The sequence below is a fragment of the Glandiceps talaboti genome, chromosome 12 (genome assembly GCF_964340395.1).
Source record: "Glandiceps talaboti chromosome 12, keGlaTala1.1, whole genome shotgun sequence".
In the NCBI taxonomy this organism is placed as follows: Eukaryota; Metazoa; Hemichordata; class Enteropneusta; family Spengelidae; genus Glandiceps; species Glandiceps talaboti.
In genome coordinates, this window is record NC_135560.1 from 20,567,140 (window position 1) to 20,582,527 (window position 15,388).

A 15,388-nucleotide genomic window follows, 5' to 3' on the forward strand; every position below is an offset into this window, starting at 1 on the left:
CATCTAATCTAGGTGGGTCAACTGGTAGCAATTATTTGTTTCTAATTTACTGTTTCAAATCAATGCTTTCTCCATTATCTACAGTAAGTACATGAATCAAAGTGTGTAAGTCTTACCAAGTATATCATAAAATTGTTGATACTCTGATGTACCACCATTATCATAACATGCCAGTCGTGCTTTTAGATAACTTGTCCATTTATTTGTAAGAATATTAGCACTTCCGCCTTTATCTTTCTGTAACAGAACAAAGTGAGTTTTGTGGTGGATTTCATTTATCAATACATATGTATCAGAGATTACTTACACTGGTGCATACACATACTAGTGGTATTTTCACTGCAGTGCATTATTGCATACCTGCATGCAAATGATATGCACATGAGGATGCTGTATGATTTTGATGATTTTCACGGAAATTTGCCATTTCAGACCTTGAAATTGTGATTGTTGCCACATAGAGGTCAAACATTAACTATCTGTCAGCTTATAATTTTATTATATCTTGGTCTGAAAACATGAGTCAACAAAATTCTGGCTTTTTAAAACCTAAGGTTCAAGAACTGAAATAAAGATGAAATAAAATTATACCACAATGAGAACATGAAATAGTTATTCTATGTGAAATGTTTGATATTTCTTTGTATAACTTTTATTTCAGGCCACCTTGGATACCATAGATTGATAATTCTACATCTATGTAAATTTCATGTGCACATCTTGAAGTCTTCTGAGCTATCAACAGTTGATGATACATATACAAAAGAAATTATGAACATATCATTATCATTAAGACATATTATCAGGCCTAATTAAAAAAATTGTGTGGTTCCAATTACACTCAATTTTAGAATAGGTGGGGTAGGTAAATATTTTATTTTATTTTATTATATTTTTTTTCATGTGTGAGTTGTCTAGTTCAGGTTTTCCATTGTTTTCCAAATGATCTCTGTGTTATTTATTTCTTCCTATCAGATGTACAGCCATTACAGATTGGAAGAACAGTTTTAAATTGTTTATTGTTTAAGTTGATATAAGTTTCCGCATCCACTATTTCTGGTCAGAATTCACAATTTTTGCAATTTTATTATTTTTTTTCTCGAATATGTAAAAAAAAGTTTAGGAACAGCAGTAAAAAGCTAGGTGGGGGTCGGGTAACCGGAACCAAACAATTATTGTTTTTAGGCCTTACCACCAAGAAGTAATTATAAAATTCAAATAATTGAGAAGTGCAGTCCAAATGTGTAATCGATAGCAACTCACTTCACAGACTTTTGCAATTCTTGCATATGTCAGCTCTTTTGGGTACAAGTCAGTGTTTTCATTTGCAGTTTCACGGAAAAATACCAACATTTGAGGAACACCACCAGAAGCTGTATATTGATACATATCAATATACTCCGGCTCTGAAATATAAATATTAAACAAGAAAATATCAGAAATATAGATATGAAATAAGTGTACAATTTAGAAAGACACTGTTCTAGATGAGTTCATGTTTGTACAACCATGTCTAATATATAGTTAATACTGTGAATACATACAAGATAACTTGATTATATCACATTAGAGAAATTACGGTGACCTGGTTCCATACATTAGACACATGATATTGAATTATAGATGAAGATACAATATTAATGTACACATGGTTTATGTCTTAAAAATGAAATACAAACTTTAAAAGACTTCGAATACACACTACAAATTACAAAATTTAAATCACCATTAAAATCTTTGTAAGTCAGGTATATTGATAATGTATCACTGACTTAAGTATTACACTATGTATATGTTTTTCACGCTTCATTTTTCCCTATATTTTATAGACTCAATTTGAATATGATAAGTTGATCACATTATTTTTTAAGTTTTTCTAGGCGATTAATCTAGTTTGAATTGAATTGGAATTATTTTTGTATCCGGCCATGAAAAAGAAAGAATTGTTTCTGGTCAGAACAGTTTGTCTAAAATGGTGTGATGGTGTGCATTTAAAAAAAGATTTTTCAACAACCTGCCACTCAATCTACTATTTGTGGCAGTTACTGTTCTTTTTATTTAATACTAAATTTAGAGTAAGTGTGTATGTGTGGCAGATGTCATTTGCTTGTTCATGACTGGCTCTGCAGTTGTCTTCACTGAAGTAAGTAGGAAAAAAAAGACCAACGTGGGGTATATAAGTGATGCGTGCGCTGACCAGAAACAATTCTTTTTTTCTTTTTGGCCTTACATGACTTTTGATTCACCTCTGCAAACCATCATGTCCATATGTCATTGATCATAAATGTACATCAACTTTGTGGATCAAATGACTTGCGCACGTTATAATACACAAACAGTTCAAAGTTTTTTACCATTATGCTTTTGATCTGTCTTGATCAACAATCCTCATTAGTATGACAAATTCCATATTTACAGCTGACTACTAGGTAGCAGTATGACTATTTGATTGTAGACTGTTGATAGAACTGCTTGTGTGTTATGTCCTGTGCAAGTCATCATGTCCATCAGCCATATTCCTCCTACCTAATTGCCATTTAGTATCACCTTCTGTCTCAAGTTCGGAGTCAGAATCATCACTATTTGTAAATCGTGCTATTACATAGCTACCTGCACCACTCAAGGTGGCTGCATATAGTGCATTATCTGTTCCAAACTTAGCTACAACATAATCATCAGGTAACTTTGGACACTTCTTTTTTCCGTCAAAAGAATCACTCTTTGATGACTACAGATAGAAAGATGAAAATATACTCATAAAGAACACTTTCCATGCTGAAATGCATCTCAAAGTTAAGTGTTATACAATAAAATGAGAACAATATTGAATGAAAAGCCTCTAAAAAAAGAGGGGTCTTAAGGCCCAACTTAAATGATGAATTAGATAATCAAAAGCCCTAGACTGTCCAATGGTTACTAAAAACCATCACTTTAGAGTGACTCAGCATAAGCCTACTGGTAAAATGTCATTCTTGGTTCCATACAATGATGACACAGTAAGGCAGATCATGTAATACTATGTAAATCAATCAAATGAATCTAACTTCAACACATGAACTTGCCACCATACAAACTAACCAAAACTACATTATTTTGTATATTATGCTGCACAGTATTAAATTATTCATCGTTTAAATACAAATTTAGTGATGTTGTTCTTGATTTCATATCATGCGATTGTCCCCATAATGAAAGGAATCACATTTGAAATTCAACAGATATGCAGGTTCTGGGGCCGATCTAAACCTGTACTTCATTTCCATTCCAAAGTCAAGTTTGTTTTACTATTTTTTTAAAATTTTAATATACATGTACTTGTATAATATAATAGCAATAAGCCAGCCACTGGGGATGTTATATCCCTTGGTTTTGACCAGACTCCGTATACGCAGACATATATATCGTAAACTGGTCAAAACCTCAGGGTATACCATCCTCAGGGTGTGGTTTATTGCTTAAATGAATGCCTGAGAAAACAAACACACATGAATCCTAAAAAATTAACAACTACCAAGTAGACAATTAACAAAGATTATAAAATATAAGTATCTTACATGATGAGGAAATAGCTATTTACCATCTAGTGACATGTACTTGCCAAAGCAATTTTGTCACTTACCAAGTCTTTAGCCACATGGTAACACTTTGGATTCTGTGCATTAGTACCACAAACCAGTAAGTTGCTGCTACTAGGATCAGACTCTACGACTCTGATGTAGTTCTTACATACCTACAACAAATACAAACAAGCCTTCATAGAAGACATAGACTCCCCAAGTGGGGTGTTGTATGGCAAAGCTATTGTGCAAATTTGAATTATAGTGTCTCTAGAAACTAAACTTCACAACTTAAAGACCAATTTGCCATTTGACCTTGAGGTCAAGACAAAGGTCAACATATAAAAAAGAATGAATACATTTGTTCATATTGGTATAGACATTTAAATTGAGTCTTTGTATATTCAACTGCTTGAGTTAAACAAGAAACTTGAAAATGTTTTTTATTCAAACATTTGATGATGATGATGATGATGATGATGATGATGATGATATTGTAATTATGACATGGATTTTGCATGTATGTGAGACATATGCGTATGTTATCATGTAATTTCACAACTTGGACCTGTAAAGCAACCACTTACCTACCTATCCCTGTTATCTTTGTAATATGCATCAATATTTTACTGTTGCTATGGGTGTGGTCATAGTTGCACGGACAATTGTGTCAAAATGTTTTCAACAATAACAGCAGAATAACAAACCACACACACACACACACACACACACACACACTCTGACTATATTACTACTGAACTTTATTGTATTTGATTTAGTTGACAAACAAAGTGACATTCATATGTCTCTCATACTATGATGTTAACGTTGTGCTATATTAGGTTGAAATCACTTAATGCATGCCAGAGATACGATTGTGAATGCATACATGTAGTATGCATGTATACAGACACACAAACAGAACCAAATGTATAAGCCCTCTTGGCAGTGTCCCTTGGGGTCTAAAAAAGACAAATGATGAATATTCACCGTGTAATGGACAGAATATTGAAAATGCAAGTCATCAATGTTATTTGATCATGATGAAATTTAATACCTAACCTATCAATCTAAGAGCTATTGGGCATTGTTACAACTGTTGCCATGCAAGTAGTAACAAGTGTTATTTGTTACAAACTGGGAAATATATTAACTGTTACAATAATTTGGATTAGTAACACTTAGCACAGCATGTTGGAAGTACAGAGAGGAGTAGTACATTTCATTGTTTGATAAAGAAAAGTTTTATGACTTCTTTACACTGACATGAAATGCCAGGGAACTTGAAATTCATTTGTGAATGTGCTCTATTATATAAAAAAGAGGCCAAAACTGTGCTTATCAAAAGATGAAATGTAATACATGTCTTGATACTTCTAACATGCTGTGCAAAGCCAAGTGTTTTTTTTATCCAATTTGTTTCTCTACTTTACCTATTTGTTACATGTTCCACTTGTTACTGCTTGCATGTTGTCAGTTGTATTGGGATCTATTAAAGAGTTATGTTATAATCTATTTTAATTAAAACTTTAGGTTGACAATTTTTTCCCTTCTATCATTGTGGGAGGTATACCTACTTTTTCTGGTTCTTGAGTTGACACGTTACATAATAAAGTTGGATTAACTTCAACCTCAAATTCTATTCGTTCCTGAAAGAAATAATGTTTGTAACTGAATGTGAATGTTCTGTGTTCATGATTCATGTCAAGGAAACAAAAGGACTTCACATCTTTTGACTCATTAGTAAACCTAGATGCCTTGCCTGTATGTGTAGTGAAACATAAAGGAATGCATACAGCACCCTCTGGGAACAGACCTGCAAACTATCATGTTTAAAGGCCTACTCTGCATATCAATAGGATTATATTAAGATGACGCTCATTATGCGCAGGCTAGTCTAAGATGATGTTGACTCTGTAACATGCTAAGAACTCATAGAGCACCTATGAAACTACCATTTTAGAGAGTATTACAGATATTTTATCTCCTAATGTTGGACTGCAGTATTATGAATATACAAGAAAGAAATCTGTCATTGTATTTTGAAACTACCGGTAGTTGTGTATTGGGGAGATTGTATTCACGAAAATGTTGGCTTGATGTATGTTGGAAATGTTGAGACACTGACCCGGGATTGAATATTAGCCCCTTACGACTAAAGCATTTCCAGATGCAAATAATTGTTGCTACTATCCATGGCATGCTGCCTTCAACATGTTGCACTTCCCATAATAAAATGGAATGAGTACAGATACAAGCTTAGCCTAGTAGAAAGCTTTGTAGAATTTGACTGATTTATTTGGTATGATAACCTAATCAGTGAAAAACCATTATTTATGCAAAGAAGTGATTGAGATAAGGGACCAGTCAGTTTCTTGGGGGGAGGTCACCCTGTTTTTGAAATCATGCAGTATGGGGTGGTGGTGGTGGTGGTGGGGGGGGGGGGTTCATGCTTTTTCGAAATTGTGGATAGAGGGACATTGTGTTTAGGATTGTGATGGAAGAAAATATCCTTTTCTACAATGGCATATAGCCTTGTCTGAAATGTGGTACATGTATATTATATGTTACTATGATATAACATACTGTGACTCAGTAGGTCTGATGAAATTCTGAGCAAAAACTGGTGATACATCACCTAATTATCATTAATTAGTAGTATGCAATATGCAAGCCACATAAATCAAATCTCCTATACATACATGTATCAATATAATAATCGAGAACAGCTGATATGTGAATTCTGAGCAACAAAGAGTTGATATAACAATCCAATGTTGACTTTAATACAGAAACATGAATGACTTACCTCATCTCTAGAGTATGGATCCGATATGTCATCAGCATTAACCTTGATCACAACACCTTTATTAGTCTCACTATTAACTGCACCCATGTAGAGATTGCCGTCATCCAAATACAGTGATTTATAGTATCTAACACCAGTATCATTAACATATGCCTTGATTTCTACATCACCAGAAACCAAAGAATGGAATATTAGATGATAAAGCCACTACATGTACATGTATGTTAATTGTCTTTAAAGCTAGTTGTTGCATTTGTTGTATTTGTTCTGTCATCTTTTTAGAATGCCTGTATCCTTTGATGTACATACATACACATGTTGATAACTGAGGGCTATCAAACTGCACACCAAATGTAATATTCTAATGAAGTATCATAGTAATCTTCACTATGCAACAATTTTGGGTTTTCAGTTGTTTGAACACAATATCAACAACTGCTCAGTTTTCCTAAAAGAATCAATCAATCTATTGATTGATCAATCGATTGAGCAATTAAGTAAACAATCAATCAATCAATCAATCAATCAATCAATCAATCAATCAATCAATCAATCAATCAATCAATCAATCAATCAATCAATCAATCAATCAATCAATCAATCAATCAATCAATCAATCAATCAATCGCCAGTTTTAGTGCACTGATGTAGAATTTAGCAGCAATGCACAGTCAGTATGCTCTGGAGAATAGATAGGTCTTATAAAATTCTTTTTTTAAAGAACTTTGCCGTTGGTATTTCCAAATTTGGCAGATGATTGCAGTATTTGGAGAGTTAGCTCACAGCACATACACACACCAAAATGTGTATGGAAATATCACTTTTGTTGGCATCTCTTGTCTATGAAATTTGTGATGGATTAGGAAAAAAGAACATGCATTGTTCTAGGACTTAGGACAAACATCTTTAACCATTATTTGTTGTTGTTGTTGTTGTTGTTGTTGTTGTTGTGTGTGTGTGTGTGTGTGTGTGTGTGTGTGTGTGTCTGTGTGCGTGTGTGTGTGCTTGCTTGCGTGTGTGTGTATAAGTGTGTGTGTATGTGTAAAGTACAATAACTGTAACCAAAGATACAAGTTAGGTCAAGGATAGTTGATAATATTTCACCACATGGGAACATCTTCGAATATGATTATGACAATTTGCAAACATTTTCAAATTCAATTTTCTACTAGCAAGTTATATTCCTCTAATAAACAATAATATAATTATTACATGAGTTACTTCCAATGTTTACCTACCTGTATATTCCACTACGTTGTTATACTCCACTCCATTTACAAGACTCAAACAAAGTGATAACACAGCAACTTTGATCATAATCATTTTCATAGTCATTCCTGAAATCATAAAGTTTGATAGAAATATATTTTACAATCTTGTCATCTTAGCATAGGTCAGAAACATGAACATTTGTACACAAGACAGGCTGTTGAAAACAGTGTTCTTTTTTGACACCTTACAAGCAAAGTTTCATGTTTATCTTTATGCAAAAATCTATCACGGGACAACTGACATGATGGATTCAACATATCCCAGCTTGAAAGAAACTCAGTACAGATGAATAAAATACATTTAATATAAGTATTCCTCTGAGTCTGAATTAAGGGAAGACATAATTTGGAATTTGCTTTATTCATAATTTAGCTTCAATGATATGCAAGTATTAATAAACAAGTGAGGATATTGTGGGACATAGTACATATACTAATTATGTCTGGTTGCTATGTGATTGCTATGTCATCAATCACATGACACTATTACCATGTGACTGGAGTACAATGGAAAGTACTCGGGGTGTAACCATTTAATTAGCCTTTCTCCAGACCATTATATCAAGTTGTTCATTATTCACTCGACATGCCTTTGGCATCATTTCTCATCCTAGGTTTTTCACAAATATGTACAGAAGCAATAATTCATGTGTTTTACTTGATCTGGTAAAAGAATTGTAATCCGCCAGTGCAGCAATTATACAATTCACTTTTGACTGCCAAACATTTCACAAATTTATGGGATTTTGACTGGTCTGTTGACAGACAGAGCTATTTCATTTTGTTAGTAAAAGAATTTCAAAGGTTACATAGCTAAATATATCAAAGTGATCATAATTTTTAACATTTGATATTTCTGTATGTATTTCTGTATTTCTGTATGTATTTCTGTATTTCTGTATTTCTGTATTTCTGTATTTCTGTATGTATCTATGTATTTCTGTATGTATGTATGTATGTATGTATGTATGTATGTATGTACGTACGTACGTACGTACGTACGTACGTTTGTATGTATGTATGTATGTATGTATGTATGTATGTATGTATGTATGTATGTATGTATGTATGTATGTATGTATGTATGTATGTATGTATGTATGTATGTATGTATGTATGTATTTCTGTATGTATGTATGTATGTATGTATGTATGTATGTATGTATGTATGTTTGTATGTATGTATGTATGTATGTATGTATGTATGTATGTATGTATGTATGTATGTATGTATGTATGTATGTATGTATGTATGTATGTATGTATGTATGTATGTATGTATGTATGTATGTATGTATGTATGTATGTATGTATGTATGTATGTATATACATACATACGTACGTATGTATATGTATGTATGTATGTATGTATGTATGTATGTATGTATGTATGTATGTATGTATGTATGTATGTATGTATGTATGTATGGCTATACGTACATACGTACATATGTATGTATGGTTTCATGGCATCTTAAACGTTGCATATTGTGAAAGCCATCTTGTCAAATCATGTGGTCAAATGATAATTTCAGATAAATCTAAAACATATTTAATTTTCTTATACATGTACTTAAAATAAAGTAAGCAACCATTTTCTACAGTGTTTGCCATCACAATAGAAATTGTTTTAACTTTTGATATGTTCAATCCAATCACTGTTGGCCTTGGTAGCTATTTTTAATCATTTATCTTTAATCTGTAATCTCTCTATAACACTAACTCAGCTTACTGAAGCAATGTTCAATCATTTTTCAAACCACAGTGGTGTTTCCCTCTAAAGCATACAACGGCATCAAGAAGTTAAATTTACTGCAGAGAGGCCAGGGTTTACATGCTGGGGTAACTCAACATATGAAACACCAGTATCAAAGAGTTGAATGACTACATTACAAGAACTGAATATTAATACTTGAGACTAGCCTAGGAACTAATCCTATTCCTAGTCATTTGTGTATTAAATGCCACCAGCTGTCAAATACTTGATTTATAGATCTACTTGATATAGATCTCTGCAAAATACATCATGCTAAAAATATTCCTTCTAGGAATCAGACATGAAACATAATATTAACTTATGTTGCTTACAATATGGTCTGGTAGATATCATTTTGAGACTGGCAACAGATAACAGTATGACCTTGGAAAGCCAGTTGTACCTGTTCCTTCCTCTTTAATGTGAAAAAGACGTTGTTTATATACTTTAACATTTATGCACTGAGTCAAGTTATTTTCATTTCTATTTTTAAACTGAAGGTGTTCCTGCACTACTGATCGTTTGAAGTGCACATGTATGCAAATTTTAAGTATACTTCCTTCTTGTGGCATTGTTATATTTGAAACCATGTGATCATTTGTACCACCACCTTTCATAAGGTACTCAATTCACTTCCTACTTCCTTGTTTCAAATATTTGTTTCCAGAAGTTGTCTATCTCTAATTTAGTAAATTTAATGATTTAAAAAATAATGTAAAAATAAAACATCAAAAGCATTGACCAGTGTTGAGCTGCAGTGAGGTGATTGTGTTGGTTTGACTTTTAAATTATTGTAGCTGTTTAAATTTACAGTTACATGTATGTGTATCTTGTTGTGTATCTGTTACAATTGTATTATTTTTGTATTTTGTGAATTGTTGTACTGCTGGCAGTTTTCCAATTTCCCCTTGTGGGATCAATAAAGTATTTATTATTTATCTATTATTTATTAGAACTTTACAAACAAATACAACATTTTCATCAGTAATGTAACATTTATCAAGTAACTGTAACAACACCAAAAGATACTGCTACCGGACTGACTTCTTTTATATCTACACACTAGCTGCAACTGGAGTATTATATTTTTCAATCTGACAACAAACAATATATTCATAGAAAATTGTTAAATACCAATAATTAGACATTGTACATGTTAATTAGAGGTCTATTTTACCTATAAATAGTATAGTAATAACTAGAAATCATGATTCATTGCGGTGCTGACTTTTGGGTGTGGCCCCAAGAATCTATTTGATTGATTATATTTCTACCATACCAAATATACTGTTACACATTAAATTTACCCACAGTTGATTCAGTATTGAATCAAGAAAACAAGCTGCAGATATCAATGACAATTCTGGTGTCACAAATATCCTAAATGTTTGTTTCTTTTCAGTCTTTTCATTGCTATTGTATTTGTAAGGAATATAGAGAATTAATGTAGAAAGTAGTTTTTAGATGAGTCAGTACTCTACATGGCCATTGATTCTCCCACCTCACCTTTCCAATATGTTGATTTGCAATCTGTAATCTAGATAAGCTATCTTACAGTATCAAAATGAATAATGAACATAACTGGTTGCTTATGTTTACATGTACTTCCTTAATTTGTTTGTTACCCAGAATGCCTCATCCCAGTGTACAGCAGGCCTCCGAGGGTAGTATCAGTGGCCAGCTCTGGTAGGGGTGTGCAGCCAATAAGTATCAACCCCAATCCCTATTTCAGACTCATTATGACCAAAAATCAATACTCCATTTTTAGACCATTACAGGTTTTAAGAAGATCAAATTTAAGACCAAAATACACTTGTATTAGTTCCATACAAAGAAAATGGTGGATTGCAAAATGTAGTTTTTATTCTTGTATTGTTTTTCCCTCAGAAGGCAACATTTTGGTGGCAATTATAAATGGCACAGTTATGATTTTGTAAAGGACAATGTACCACATTTTAGACCAAGCAATCAAAGATAGAGTGGATCCCATTTTAGACTCTTCAGCTCAAAAAAAAGACTTCATTTTAGACCAAAGGGTTAGAAAACACACCCCAAAGGGCAGCACATATATTTTATATAATCAAATAGAGGGAGTAGCACTTGAGAGAAGACCTCTCCTATGCTAGACTTGCCAATTTTTCAACTCCATTTTAGAGCAGGCTCACTATGTAGATTTGGTGAAAATAACTTTTCTGGGTCCCCAAATAAAATAAGCCTCACCTTTGTTCCCCATTAAATTATTTTAGGATGTGTATGAGTATTGCACATACGTCCCTTCTTGTCATTTCCAAAATACATGACATTTTTTTTTTGTCTATTCTGTTCCCACAATCTACATAATAAATTATTACACAGTACAACTATACTACTCAGAAATAATTAAAATATTCATTTTCCAACATCATCTACTAAGCAGAAAATTCCATGGTGTAGTTCTCATTTTAAGTGAAATTTACACAAAATGTATAGAAAGAGTTTCCAATTGTTGGTACCTGCAATTGCTTTTCACCTTATGCTAGAGGGTGAAAATAAAACAAAAAGGTTGACTTATTCTCACTCGCACCTATAGTAATGCATGTGAAGATTACGGATTGGAAGTTGTAGTATCCACTAAGACATCGAATGTTCATTATTTTCATGATGCGCTGAGGCAGTAATATTATATTTTAGGTACTGAGAATTATGCCTTACAAAATTTGAGACACACACAAATTTACAATATATGTATGATATTACAGTCTTGAAATTCTAATTCAGTAGTGATATCTATATGTACTATATACTTACGATAATTGTCTATGAATTGATACTAATTTGACAGCATCAATAATTAATACACAAATTGGAATTCTGTTAATTAAACTGTGATGACTGATGATTAGTACAATGAACTAATTGGGTTGTAATATACATGTCTATAGCATCAAACACTACATGTACATCTTAGTAGACATGGATTTTACCACTAACAAAACCAACAGTATAACATAATTAGAATGACAACTGACTTTGCTAAGTTCATATTGACATTCATTAAAACAGTGATTAAAATAGTTTGGAGTTACAATATCATAGTTACAAAGAATTTTAAAAATACTGCCAATGGCGTTGTAGCACAACTGTACAGTTTAAAAAAATATTTATCCATATGCTAGTCCATGCTAACAATAGGTGTTCATTTGTTGAATGACTATCCAGTTGCCTATCCAACCATGTTGCTATCTTTACAATATATGCTATCATTTGGCTGTTGCTATGGGCGTGGTCATGTTGTTAGATATACTTGCATACATTTTTGCATGTTTTTGTTCACTTGTGTATGAATTCCTGATATTATCTTTGCAATATATGTGATCATTTGGCTGTTGCTGTGGGTGTGGTCATGTTGCTAGGCATATTTGCATACATGTTTTAAATGTTTACTCACTTGCCTACAGATGATGTTGTTATTTGACCAAAATATACTGCCATTTGGTTGTTGCTAAGGGCGTGGTCATGGTTGCTCGGGCCAATTTTGTCAAAATGTTTTGAAGAAAATCTGCAGAATAATACTTTCAGAAACATCTAAACAAGTTTCTGACTGACCAAGTACTTTTTGAGATATAAGTTTTTGACCAAAAATGAACATTTTTTACACCTAATTTGCATATCACTCATGAAATCATTATATGCTTAATATTTCTTCGTCCATACATCCCCTAGATGCATTCCCATTAAATTTCAGCCCAATCTGCTCAGTACTTTTGGAATTATAGATTTTTAACCAAAGACACATTTTTAGCCCTAATTTGCATATTACTGATGGAATCATCATGTCATGAACAAATCTTACTTTACACCCCTTAACAATGTTCCCACTAAATGTTGCACCAATCTGTTCAGTAGTTTATGAGTTTAAGTTTTTTGACCAAAAATCACATTTTTGACCCAAATCAAACACCTGTGATGCGATCATTTTGATTTGAACAATTTCCCAACTAGACACCCAAGATAATGGACCCATCAAATATCATGGCAATCGGTTCAGCGGTTTTTGACTATAAATTGTTTACACACACACGCACACACACACACGCACACACACACACACACACACACACACACACACACACACACACACACACACACACACACACAGACAGACTAGACAGACAGACACCGGGCGATCCCTATAGCACTACTGCATACATTTTTGTATGTTTTTGTTCACTTGTGTATGAATTCCTGATATTATCTTTGCAATATACGTGATCATTTGGCTGTTGCTGTGGGTGTGGTCATGTTGCTAGGCATATTTGCATACAGTTCAGTAGTGCTAAAAACAGCACATGTTCAGTAAATAGCACAACTGAAATTTCAATAAAATTGTTACACATTAGTCATGATCAAAGATCATACATTGTGAGTATAATTACGTCTACAACTTATTTGAAATTTGATTTACAGTTTTTGTAATCCACTGACATTAAGTAACGACATAGCTCTTACCTTGGAAGAGAAACTGTATGATTTAACCTCTTCCTTCCTTGTTATTTTACTTTTCTTATATTAATAGTACCACTGTATCTGGTGCTATGGGAGGACAAATTGCACTGATGTTATGGTACCAGGTGGACAAACTGTCTATTTGGACTTGGTCTGCACACTATGGTAAACTAAATTCTGGCAAGAGAAAATACAGAGAGAAGTATTACCATAGTTCAGCGAACCTGTGACAAGTAAAGACAGGCAAGGCAAGGACTCTTACAAGCCAAATACATTTACAAAATTTTACTACAAACATAACAAGAGAATATACCATATTTGGAAGGACTTCATTTATAGTATCCTTCTAAACCACAATACATCCTGCACAGAGGTTGATTATATATTCACTATCATCATAATATATGCAAACAGACTTTAAGACGCGTGATGATTTTCATTGCATATTTTTCATGAGGAAAATCTCTAATATGAATGACATAGCTTATTTATTGCTTGAACTAAACATATTTTTAACATACCAATATAGGGTAAAATATGATGAAATAATATGATGTACTTCTAAAGGTACAATGGAATGATTGACTGTGAGGGGGTATGTAGTGAAAGGAAATATTAGAATCATGGGTGTACTACGGCACGCATATTATAACAAGCAAGCTAAACAGTCTGTATTATCAACATTACTAAAGATTAAGGTTTCATAATATTGATAGGAAAATATTTCATGTCGAAAAGTAATAGTGTAAACAGTATTTCCAGCCTGACAACATATACACGCTTTGTACACATATCCTAGATTCGTTTGAAGCATTTGATTACAAACAATGTGATTACCTCCTTGTGAAATAAGAGACAGAATGTTTGGCACCTACAACAGACACCACACGAGATACACATAGTTTATACATCAACACACAAAGTCTAGTGACAACACCACCACACCAACGTATGCATGACAGTTCACAACACCAATAAAACTGTTATATTCCATACTCACCAGTAGTTGTTTTTTTATACCAATAATACCATCAAAATATCTTAGAAACTAAGATTTTGACAAACCAAACAGAAAATCATAGGATATGTTGTGGTTTTTCCAGCTACTTCCTTGTTGTGACGTCACAATACATATGCAAATTAATTTTAGTCCAAGGGAGGACAACAGCAGGGATGTGTTTCCTTCCACATTCGAAGTGATTCACTTGATTGTTTTCTCGATGTACAAGTATTCCTGGACAACAACCTACAGTTAATTACATGAACATTGAATTTTACTACGATTATTTCACTTCAGTCAAAATTTTATGTTTCAACCAGGTATCGTTGATTGAACTGTGAGCTATGAGTGTGACAACAAATAATGTAAATATATGAAGAAAGGCCACGCACAATGCATTGTTCGTCGCTATGAAAGTCAGACTTTATTGTTTGACTAGTTTCATATCAACTCTGATCAAAACATTTAGTGTGAGTCCCTAAGGCCTCCATAATATATATCATTTGTTAC

At 33.0% G+C, this 15,388-nt stretch overlaps 1 protein-coding gene across 2 annotated transcripts in view; it reads right to left on the bottom strand.

The window, feature by feature from the left end:
* LOC144443266 (semaphorin-4D-like) overlaps positions 1-15,049 on the bottom strand; it is a 29,814-nt gene extending 14,765 nt beyond the window's left edge. The window contains exons 1-9 of one of the 2 annotated variants that reach the window (XM_078132700.1): positions 14,879-15,049; positions 13,882-14,048; positions 7,605-7,703; positions 6,367-6,527; positions 5,135-5,206; positions 3,620-3,730; positions 2,527-2,728; positions 1,264-1,406; positions 117-237 (exon numbers count right to left, since the gene is read on the bottom strand). In XM_078132700.1, the coding sequence (XP_077988826.1) occupies positions 117-237; positions 1,264-1,406; positions 2,527-2,728; positions 3,620-3,730; positions 5,135-5,206; positions 6,367-6,527; positions 7,605-7,701 (907 nt within the window). In that variant the 5' untranslated portion in view covers positions 7,702-7,703; positions 13,882-14,048; positions 14,879-15,049. Of the gene's footprint in view, positions 1-116; positions 238-1,263; positions 1,407-2,526; positions 2,729-3,619; positions 3,731-5,134; positions 5,207-6,366; positions 6,528-7,604; positions 7,704-13,881; positions 14,056-14,878 lie in introns of both variants that reach the window. The other variant, XM_078132699.1, reaches the window with a different exon arrangement.
* Between the last annotated feature and the right edge of the window lie 339 nt (positions 15,050-15,388).